The following is a 12,614-nucleotide window of genomic DNA, read 5'->3' as shown; positions in this document are numbered from 1 at the left end:
AACTAAATCTGGGCAAAAATCAGACATCACTTGAGTATTAAATATTGCTTAGAATGAAACAATGTCCTCACACTCACACAGCCATTCCAGTGACCTTCACAAAGTACTTACTATATACACTGCCGCAGCCCATGAAAAGAAGGGCAAAATAACCAATTATATGTTGGTGGACTGCAAGAACACATAGGAGTGATTTTTATCTCATTGACCAATCTGCCCTCAATACGGTACCATACGGTTACTAATGAGACTTTCTTGAAATGGTTTTTCAGTGAAATCTAGTGTACAATAGAGATACGGTTCTTCCTTTAATTACAACAGGGTCAGATGATGGATAAAACAGAGACAGCAGGGGCGGACTGAGCCGTCGGTCAATCAGGCACTGCCCAAGGGCCCGGAGCTCTGAGGGGCCTGCACTCTACATGTCAACTGCTAAAACACACATTTAAGGGGCCCCAGTGAACAGTTATGCCCGAGGGCCCATAATACTCTCAGTCCGCCCCTCAGAGACAGCCAAAGAATAGCGTGTCCTCTCTCCCTATCTTTCTCTCTGTGTTTTTAAATATCAAATAGAAGATAGATAATTGTCCACTTGACAATTTAGTGACAATGCTCTCTACAGCTACATAACGCAATCATTTATCGAATGGGATCGACAGACTCAACTACTGTCCAAAATATAGCATAGTTCATCACTGACACCTCCAAGACCAGTGTTATATGTATGAACATTGACAGCTTCATAGGTGAGGCATTACTTCTGATGGAGAATGCTTTTAAAGGATGTAAAACTAGGTAGTAAGTAAATGCAGCCAGTGACTTGAGAGACAACTTTTAAATGGTAGTCCAGGTTTAGACTCAGTTTCACAGCGACAGATTGATGATGGGTATATATATATATATTATATATATATATATATATATATATAATATATATATATATATGTGTGTGTGTGTGTGTGTGTATGTATGTATGTGTGTATATATATATATATGTGTATATACATATATATATATGTATATATATATATATGTATATATATATATATATATATATATATATACATATATATATATGTATATATATATTCTCCCCAGTTAAGATGATGGTCAATCACAGCTGACATCTCCCAAATGTTCTGGGACCCATTCCGACAGCTAGGTGAGGTGACGTGAAGTGAGGAAAATGTAGAATAATGCTCTCTACTTGAAAAAACACATTGTGAAGCTCGCAGTTGATCTTGGCTTGTGGCCTTTTAGGAGAACCACAAGAAGTAATGAGGTGGAAGGATTTTTTTTTCAGACTAAAACAGCATGCCAAAAAATCATAAAGCAAGGTTGGGAAAATCCCTAACGAGCTTCCGTAAGAACATTATAACAGGTGGAAATCCAACAAGGGCTACTTGAAACTGTAGCACAACAATAATATTAAATGAATATTGCTGTATGGTTGTAAATGCTGGTTGATAAGTCACCGAAGGGAACACAAAAGGAACTCACCATGTTTCATATTGGCTATCTCAAGAACAGATAGGACGATACATAACTTTTCTGTGACCAAAAATGAAAGATCTCATATGAAGGTCTAATTAAGGACAAAACTGCAAAAAGCATCTCATCTCTGTTAAGTCTGCAGGGAGTTATGGTCAGGTTTTCCGAATGAACCAAACATAATCACATTTTTAAAATTTTTAGTCGAGATGGACCCTGCCACCAGAATCAAGAAAAATTGATCACCTTCAGACGAAGGTGAAAAAAAAAAAAAGGAGAAAACCCTGAAGGCAGGAGGAGGACAACAATAACCAGCTTGAAAAACATGTTTTGCATGGTGGAAAAAACCCAATAAACCGCTCTTCCACCAGCCTTGGAATAAATGGCAAGCTATTGTCAAAGCCTTCTATCCCATTGATTTACAAAGAAATGTGAAAAATAATATATACACACACGGACACACACACGGACATACTCACTCATACACACACATACGCACAGACACACAGACACGCTCAGTTAAAAGAATGGGTGACAGAATCATCATTACAAATAAATATCCTTATATATTAATTCTGCAACAGTCACAGTCTGTTTTTTTTTTTCTTTCATTTTAGTTTTGTATATTTTTTGTCTTTTTTTTTCATCTACTTTTATACAATAAATTGGAAAGAAAGTTCTTCCAATGTTCTTTTATATAATTACATTCAGTCACTTCTGCTGCTGTTGTTGTTGTTGTTGTTGAATATTTTTGTTTATTTATTTATATCCATAAATATCTGGCAGTTCTCCACATGAGATTTTTTTTTCTGTATTATCTTTCTTTCTCTCTTTCTCTCTCTCTTTCTCTTCCTTTTGAGCCTTGAACAGTTTGTGCCACCAAAAAAAAAAGAAAAAACTGTTCTGTCCGTCCGTCAGTCAGCAACTGCCCCACCCCTAGGATAAGTGTTAGTTCCACAATAGAAATTTACAGAGGAAACCATCAAGAAGGTTTTTAATGGGGTGTCGAAGGCGGTTCTGTACTGAAGTAAGGGGTAGCATCTTTCACCAGAATTGTATGGCACACATCACAGACTTTAGACGAACGCATGTTTGGACCACTCATCACATTCTTGGCATTGCAGTCGGCGCAGAATATCTTCCCGCAGTGTCGGCAGTGATGCTGGACGATGAAGAAAAGATAACAACAAACGACAGTTTAGCTTTACATCATCAAAAACATTTCATTTCAAGAAACTCATTTTGACAAACTAAGATAAAATAAGTACCAGTTGAATGCTGGGGTTCATGTAAATTACTATCCCCCACCCCCTAAAAAAAAATTCCTGGTCTTGTGCCAAAATTTGGCACCATTGCTATAAGAGACTACAGATGCCATGCAAAGTCGGTACTGGTCTTGTGCCAAAATTTGGCACCATTGCTATAAGAGACTACAGATGCCATGCAAAGTCGGTACTGGTCTTGTGCCAAAATTTGGCACCATTGCTATAAGAGACTACAGATGCCATGCAAAGTCAGTGCTTACCTTTCGCTTTGTCACAGAGAAAGCCTGTCTGCAATTGTTGCATTCATCGACATCTTCTTCATGCTGCCATCTCACCTCAGTTTCTGCTTGCCGAATTTTTTCCAGTTGAATCTGAAGAAGAACACAAGAATAAAAAGGAATAAAAAGGAGAACGGCTAATTTTTATTTAATTAATTGTTTAATATTTATTGTTCCCAGCAATCAATTGAGATCGTTATAAAACTGAAGATTTACACACCAGCCCCAGGAATGTATCTAAAATGTAAATTGGTATATCCTATTTCTTTACTACCCACAAGGGCCTAAACACAAAGGAGACAAACAAGGACAGACAGACAGATTAAGTCCATTATATCGACGCCAGTGCGTAACTAGTACTTAATTTATCGAACCCTGAAAGGATGAGAGGCAAAGTCAACCCCGGCAGAATTTGAACTCAGAATGTAACAGCAGACGAAATACGGCTACGCATTTCGCCCGGAATGCTAACCATTCTGCCAGTTCGCCGCCCTTAATTTGGTATATCCAATTTCCGTGCCGGTGGCATGTAAAAAGCACCATCCGATCGTGGCCGTTTGCCAGCCTCATCTGGCACGTAAAAAGCACCCACTACACTTGTGGAGTGGTTGGCGTTAGGAAGGGCATCCAACCGCAGAAACATTGCCAGATCAGACTGGGCCTGGTGCAGCCTTCTGGCTTCCCAGACCCCAGTTGCACTGTCCAACCCATGCCAGCATGGAAAGCAGACGCTAAACGATGATGATGATGATGATGAATAACTTAACACGGCTGCATGCTGTGGCTATATAAGCAATGTGTTCGGAGGCGAGAGTGGGTTAGATGGGTGCTGATGAAGGGGCAAAACCCATTGAAATATGGCATATACACTCGTTACCCATTTTTGTCTTTGAGCTCATTGTTGGTTTACTCGACTAAAGGCGGTGCTCCAGCATGGCCGCAGTCAAATGACTGAAACAAGTAAAAGAGAGTAAAAGAGAGTAAAAGAGAAAGAGAGTACAAACCTGTAAAGACTGGGATAGTTTAACAAAATCTCTCTGTACAGCTTCACTATTCTCCAGATCCACTTGCAATGACTGCACCTTGGCCTTCATTGTGCTCACTTCCGTCTCCAGTTTACTCTGTAGGTTCAGTAGCAAAAAAGAGAAGAGAAACAAAGAAAGTTGAGACAGTGTAGGGGATATTTCGGTAAGAATTTACTTGAAAGAAACTCAACGACTGGGGTTAATACCATAATACAGTGATCCCCGAAATTATTTCGTTGCGGAACCCTTTAAACAACTTTTTTTTATAGAAATCACAAAATCTCTTCTGTTTCACAAATAAACCCTGCCACACTTGAGTTTGGTAAAAGATTGAAGAACACAAAAATTTGTTTTGGTAGAAAGAATTTATCCGTGTGTGTGTGTGTGTGTGTGTGTGTGTGTGTGTGTGAAAATGGTCGTCAGTTTTCTTTTACATTCTTGTGTAAATTTGCAAAACAAAACCTCTCCCCTATCTCAATACTTCATAATATCTCATATGAGACCCTGAGTTGATCAATTTCAGTTGACCACATGCACACACACACACACGCACATACACACAATGTTAATACCCTGGAACAGAAATACCAGTTCACTGTAAAACAATTCTGGAAGTTACAAAGATGAAGACTGTGTGTGTGTGTGTGTGTGTGTTAGGAAGGGCATCCAACTGTAAAACCCATGCCAAAACAGACACAGTAGCCAGGGGTAGTCTTCTACCTGGCCAGCTCCTGTCAAACCATCCAACCTATGCATGCATGGAAGGGTCAGTTCAAAGTCATGAAGGGATTTCAATCTCTTTTTTAAATTAACAATACCCCAGTATACGTACGTACGTATGTACATACGTATACAGGAAATACACGTAAACTAGGTACAAAAAAAACTGCACCTAAATTTTTTTTTAAATCATTTAAAAAATATTAAAATTTGATACCTTTTCATGACTTTTAGCCCATCGTGTGTGTGTGTACATATAAGAAAAAATAATGTTACACCCACATACATCACAATGTACAAGTGAATGCACTGTGTGTGTGTGTGTGTGTGTGATGAAATAAAATATATGATGAGTAAAAGATATATTAAAATCTAACTCAAAGACAAAAGCAACAAATAAAATTCATCTTTGAGTATTGATATATTAAAAATCTGATACTTAAATTACTCATTTAGCACACTAAAATAAGATCGCATCTCATATATATATGTATGTATATAAAATAAATAAATGTGCCCTTTTAAAGCCTAGCCAGGCTCATGGGCCCGGTTTCTATGGCGCATGTGCTCCCCAGCTGGACGGGACGCCAGTCCATTGCAGCGTTACTCATTTTTGCCAGCTGAGTGGACTGGAGCAACGTGAAATGAAGTGTTTTGTTCAAGAACACAACACATCACCCGGTCCAGGAATCGAAACCACAATCTTATGATCATGATGCTGACACCCTAACCACTAAGCCACGCACCTCCACATATATATATATTTACTGTTTTGTTAAAGCAGAGAAAAATCTTCCCAAACTGTAACATTGGGTTTCATGAGACTGTTCATCAGAGTAATGATAACGCTGAATAATTAAATCAGGTGATTATATAGAAGATAACAAAGTCTTTACAGTTCAAAGAATATTCATTTCAATCTGAATATATCATCTTCAACATCATTTACTATAAAAGTTCCTGGCTTTAAAGGTATTGTGAAGGGCCTGGTTGGAGGCCCAACCCTTCAAGTTCTTTTAAATGGTTTAGAAAAACTGAAGGACCCCTGCAATAAGTGTGTGAAACTGAGTAGGAGAATAAGTTGAATAAAATCATAATTAACTGATACCCTTGTATTTTCTTTTATCCAAAAGCCAGGATCTTCTCAGCACACCCTCGTGTATTTATATATATATATATATATATATATACACACACATAGGGGCACTGAAGAGTTCCTAGTTTTAAGTGTATTGCAAAAGGCCTGGTTGGAAGCTCCCAACCCTCTGAGTTCTTTTACAGGGCCTAGAAAAACTGAAGGACCGCTGCAATAAGTGTGTAAATCTGAGAGGGGAATATGTTGGATAAAAGCATAGTTAACTGATCTTCCTGTATTTTCTTTTACCCAAAGCCAGGATCTTCACAGCAAATACTCGTGTGTGTGTGTATGTGTATATGTATGTATGTTTATATATATATATATATATATATATATATATATATATACACATACACAATGGGCTTCTTTCAGTTTCCAGCTACCAAATCCACTCACAAGGCTTTGGTCAGCCTGAGGCTATAGTAGCAGATATTTCCAAGATGCTGTGCAGTGGGACTGAACCCGGAACCATGCGGTCAAGAAGCAAACTTCTTACCAAACAGCCACGCCTATATTTGTAATGTACTTGGTAAGTGAATTCTAAAAATATAGTTTTACATTTAACCCTTTTAGCAGATTCAAGTTTCCATTTTAAGCACTTTTTTAGCTTCCGTTCTTGACAAATCCAGCTTTTTTTGAAAAAAAAAAATTATTTGGTGTTTTTCGTTTAGCAAAACTGTTCTACAGACAGGTTATAAGCATTTCAATTTGGAAAGAGAAGGATCTATTTTAGTGAGTTAAATATTTTTAAGTAGGAGACATTTAATGTATCTCTGTGTTGGGTGTGTGTTTTAAGGGCTTGTATTGTATATACTTGTATGTGTGTGCATTAAGGCTACGTCTCTCTGCAGATGATATATATATACATATATCTCGCTCTGAGATTTATCATTGTTTGATTTCACTTTTTCAATATCAGTGTCAATCGATACTGGAAAATGTATTTGTATTTGTGAAGGGAACCTTACTTCTCATCGACAACTATGATTGTCACACGCCGATGACGGGTCAATACCCTGAAACTCGAGTCTGTGTGTATCATAAGTTAAAGACGGGAAGGATGGCTTCCCTTTGCAAATACTGATAGGGCACAGAAAGTGTGTCTATAGCCAGCTGGAGGAGGTGTCCTCCTGGGGCTACAAACTACAGTAGCATCCAGCCTTAGGGGTTAGCCATATTCAAATGGCAAATATACGCCACGATGTGTTGCTGCTACTGTTTATAACTCGCTCTGAGATTTATCATTATATATATATACATTGATATATATAAAGCACGATTTATTTGTGATCGGAGGCGTTTGTAAACCGGGGTACTACTGTATTAAATGAATATGAGAAATACAGGAGATAAAGCACGATTTATTCGTGATCAGAGTGGTTCGAGAACCGAGGTACTGCTGTATATATAAATATGTAAAGGGTAAAAATTATTAAAGATAATAATAAACACCAGTGGCCAGCATGCATAAAAAAATTGCCCATAGACCATAAAGTATTTATATATATATACATATCTTTTTATATATATATATATATATATATATATAAACAATTCATAATTAAGGGCAAACAATTATATGGTTAATGGACAATATGTCCAATTTTTCGGCATATCTGGCATTAGAAATTTTTTCGTTTGCCCTTAATTATGAATTGTTTATAGATTTAACCTTTAAAGGTATTTTTTTGATATGCTGGCCATTGATAAAATTTTTTTTGAAAAAGAATATATTTTTTTCAAAAAAAATGTTATTCTTCATTAGATATATATATATATATATATATATATATACAACTCACTCTCTATTTTGCATCCTATCTAAATTAACTATGACTTAACCATCCTCTCACACCGTCTCCGATGAAGGGATATAATTAATAAATATCCTGGAAACAGCTGTAAGACCTTCTATCTATAACTGTTCTATCTACACAGCCTTGGTTTTTTTTATCTCATTATGCAAAAAATTCTTATATATATATTATATATATATATATACATTTGGGGATTTGACATCTCTTTTCAGCATGTAATTTATACACACACACACATATATATATATATATATATATATATATATGGTAAGTAGAGTTAGCGGTTGGAATAACCATCTAAGGGATAAGAATATCCATTCTTACTACCGTTATTATTTACCTATAGTGTCCCTGGGCACAGGTATGCAAGCACACTATGCTCATAGGGTACAGGTAATAACAGAATAAACAAAAGTTTATCAGGAATCAAATTTAAATAAGAAAACCTGATTGACAAACAAACAAATTGACCAACATCGGTTGATTATTTTTATTAAAAAATAATCAACCGATGTTGGTCAATTTGTTTGTTGATCAAAAGATTTCTCCATTTCCTGCTTATTTAAATTTATATATATATATATATATATATATATATATACAGTACTACATCGACTGGCCTCCGTGTTATGGGCACGTAACAAACACCATCCGAGCGTGGCCGTTCGCCAGCCTCGTCTGGCACCTGTGTCGGTGGCACATAAAAAACACCCACTACAGTCACGGAGTGGTTGGCGTTAGGAAGGACATCCAGCTGTAGAAACACTGCCAGATCTGACTGGCCTGGTGCAGCCTTTGGGCTTCCCAGACCCCAGTTGCACCGTCCAACCCATGCTAGCATGGAAAGCGGATGTTAAACGATGATGATGATGATATACACACTTCTATATGAGCATGTATACATACATGCATATGAATATAAAATGATTATTTGCATCACAAGTATTTTAATGTTACATCATATCCTCAGTTGCCTAAATAACTTCAACAGCCTCCCCTCCATCTCATTACAAATTACAGTAAAATTAAATATAACAGCAACAAGCAATGAGGAACCACTATGTGGTCCCTCAAACAGCTAGAAATAGAAGCTAAATCTGCCTTGACAGGGTATACATCTTAACTTTTTTTTATACCAACCCACCTGAGTTTGTTATGTAGGTCTGTCATAGGCTCTCAGACTCATTGGGGTGGATCCTGACCTGATTTCCATGGGGTATAAGTGACTGGAGCCACAAGCCCACCCCTCTTGATAGGACACCAATCTACCACAAGTTCAACTTCCCAGCTGTTGTTGGAATCTATTGACTGCTGAGTAGACTGGAGCAATGTGAAATGAAGTGTTCTGCTCAAAAAATACAATGCATTGCCAGGTTCAAGAATTGAAACCCCAATCTTAATGTTCGTGATTGCAGCTCCCTAACCACTAAGCCACATGCCTTCACATCCCCATCTGAAGGAAGGTCTTATTTGAGAACAGGAAGTTTGTATCACAGAATGCCACAGAACCAGGAGAGGTCATGGGTGGGTTGGTGTGAAAAAAGGTTAATAGTGCTGTTTTATCTTTTACTTGTTTTAGTCATCATGCGACCATGCTGGGGCATTGCTTTGAAGACTTTGAGGAATAAAGTTAAGTAATATTCCCCGCAGACCAGACATGTTTTCCTGGAAGACTGGAAATGCAGGACAGCGCTTGCATGGCAGTGACACACATTTACAAATATCACATGATGTCTTGATAGTAACATACACAGGTGTGCATGCGCAATAGGCTTCTTTCAGTTTTCTTTCTACCAAATCCACTGACAAGGCTTTAGTCAGGCCAAGGCTGTAGTAGAAGACTCTTGCCCAATGTGCCACACAGTGAGACTGAACCCAGAACCATGTGGTTGGGAAGCAAGCTCCTTATCCCACAGCCAACCCTGCACCTATACATAAATTCTTTTATTCTTTTACCTGTTTCAGTCATTTGACTGCGGCCATGCTGCAGCACCGCCTTTAGTTGAGCAAATCGACCCCAGGACTTATACTTTGTAAGCCTAGTACTTATTCTATCGGTCTCTTTTGCCGAACTGCTAAGTTACGGGGACATAAGCACACCAATATTGGTTGTCAAGTGATGTCAGTGAGATAAACAGACACATAAATACAAATATCATGTGATATTTGGTTAAACTGCACCGCAAAATGTGGGAATAGTTAGGAATCTAAATCGGAGGAGACAGAGTCTCACACACACACAACTTCAATTTTATATATATATATTCCCAGACCTGTCTCGATTCAAATAATCCTGAGTCGAAGAATGAATATACACACATATACACACACACACACAACACTATGTATATCTTGACATGTTACGAGGAGTGTGTATGTACGAAGATATCTTCCTCAGTTTATCTTGACATGCTATCACCTTACATATCATATACATGACTCCAAAACTATATCTCAGCATGTCATATTACAAATATATTACAAATATATTTCAACGTACACTAACAATAATAATACACAACAACATATAAACAACAATTAAATATGGCCTAATAAGTTTTCTCTGAACTATTTATTACCTTTTAGCTTGGGTTTTTTTGTGAAGAAGGGCCTTTGTAAATAAATGACAGGATGTCGCTCGCTCGCTCTTATTTAGCATTTTGGTTACGCTACTGGTAATGATTTGGTGACCGATATCGGATGAATAATTTCTTGGAAAAGAGAGCTCAGGGACACTGACATGCCAAACACCGTAGGGTGAGTGTGTCGCTAGGGTAGGTGATAAAGGGTCAGAGTGTGACCCCTGGTGTTGTTCTTGTTCAACTTTCTCTAGGTTCTTTGAATAGCTACACTGGTCAGAACAATTCTTGTTGGTCAGTGAAGTAAAATGACAACAATAGAGGGCAATGCCAATGGGGTGGACAGCTGGCTTGTCAAGACCAATTGGATTGGGGTCGATTTGTTTTGGTCTTTATTGGACCCTTATTTGTATTTTTTTTTTTACTTTCAAAAAATAAATGAATGAATAAATGAAATAAATAAATAAAACAAAATTTTGAAATTTTGAAATTTAATAAATTTGTCTCCCATTCATCAGGGTGAGAGTTCACAACATTTGTTTCTTCATCAAATTTACATTTATGAAAATACACCGATCTTATCAGAAAAATAAGCTGTGATTGTTCAGGTCAACAATATATTAATATTTCATCAAAAATATCAATATATATAGCCTTTCAGTTGTAATATTTCTATATTCTGCCTTTTACTCAAATATATATATATATATATATATATATATATATATATATATATTTATCTGGATGAATTTATCTTCGTCCTTTAATAGGAATTTTTTCCTTGTACATTATTTACGAATTTTTAAATCATAAAGGTACAAAAGTATGTAAAGAAATACTTGATATAAGACTTAATTTATTAAACAAAGTCCAATAAACTTCATCAAATAATTGAAATGAAGCAGATAGGATATGAAAATGGATTATCCTTTTATTTGATACTAGCAGTATCGCCCGGCGTTGCTCGGGTTTGTAAGGGAAATAACTATATAAGCATTTTTAGAGAGTTACTTCCCTTATATAACCCGAGCAAAAATCATTAAAAATGCGGAAAAATGATGGTAAATTTTTTTTTTAATCGTAGATTCATCGTAGACGCGCGCTAATACCCAGAAGGGCTCGATATGAATGACAACTATAAGATACCCACTTTTGGTTAAACTGCACCGCAAAATGTGGGAGTAGTTAGGAATCTAAATCGGAGGAGACAGAGTCTCACACACACAACTTCAATTTTATATATAAAGATTCCCAGACCTGTCTCGATTCAAATAATACTGAGTCGAAGAATGAATATACAAATACCTAAATAATAATAATGATAACTAAGAAAAAATTCTATGCATCTTTTAAACATTTTTTTGTTTATTTTCCTACGGAAGAATACAAATTTGACCTTTCTGATGTTCTCTTTATGGAAATCATGGTCCAATTCCCAGAAACAATTGTTTATAATCCATTTTAACATCCAATCTGCTTCATTTCATTTATTTGATGAAGTTTATTGGACTTTGTTTAATAGATTAAGTCTTATATTGAGTACTTATATATATATATAGATATATAGATATATATGTAATGATAAATATATGTTGATATTTCAAGAGAATCAGAAATATGTATTTTCACGTGTCAGCAAAAATAATTTGAATTTTAGGATCAAAAATATATTTAAAAATTAAATAAATTTTGATGAAAAAGGAGAAGAAAAAGGGCACTGCTATGTTTATAATATATATAAATATATATAAATATATATATATACCCTAATACAGCTGTAAAACTAAGATTACTGTTTAAGAGGTGCATATAGGAACATCTGTACTGGATACATATTGGATGTCTGGTGAGACTTCCTGGGAATTAAGGTTGTAAAAATGATAAGCTATGTGCATAGTGGAATAATAATAATAAGAAGAAGAAAATGTTGGCAGCAAAAATAGCAGAGATGGCAAGAAAGATAAAGATTAAAAAAAAAAAAGGGACAATGAAAAAGCAAAGAGCTTTATTGTATCTGAGCTGAAGTGCAAAAAACTACCAGCTGCTGATTTGGAAAAGGAATGAAACAATTGCAGAATAAACTATGGCTACGCTACAGCTAATTAGTGGATCTCATTAGAAATAGATTACAAAAAATAAATTAGATAAATAAATGTAATATCCATTAATTGTTTCTTTTACTTTTCTGCCACCTTTTAATTCATCTATTTCTTGTTGTTGTTCTTCTTGCTGTCTGCCATAACCCTTTAGCATTCAAATTATTGCATATTCACATTGTTTTCAATATTTCAACAATGTGAT

The 12,614-nt window shown here is 36.1% G+C and overlaps 1 protein-coding gene across 3 annotated transcripts in view; it reads right to left on the bottom strand.

Annotated features, from left to right (window-relative positions):
• Positions 1-1,246: 1,246 nt before the first annotated feature.
• The window catches only part of LOC115224754 (rab GTPase-binding effector protein 1), a 139,758-nt gene continuing 128,390 nt past the window's right edge, over positions 1,247-12,614 (bottom strand). For all 3 annotated transcript variants that reach the window (XM_029795647.2, XM_029795649.2, XM_029795648.2), the window contains 3 exons: positions 4,039-4,155; positions 3,017-3,127; positions 1,247-2,653 (listed from right to left, as the gene is read on the bottom strand). In XM_029795647.2, the coding sequence (XP_029651507.1) occupies positions 2,486-2,653; positions 3,017-3,127; positions 4,039-4,155 (396 nt within the window). In that variant the 3' untranslated portion in view covers positions 1,247-2,485. The remainder of the gene's footprint in view (positions 2,654-3,016; positions 3,128-4,038; positions 4,156-12,614) is intronic.

This window comes from Octopus sinensis, linkage group LG26, assembly GCF_006345805.1.
Source record: "Octopus sinensis linkage group LG26, ASM634580v1, whole genome shotgun sequence".
Classification (NCBI taxonomy): Eukaryota; Metazoa; Mollusca; class Cephalopoda; order Octopoda; family Octopodidae; genus Octopus; species Octopus sinensis.
This window is presented reverse-complemented; position numbering and strand designations above follow the sequence as displayed.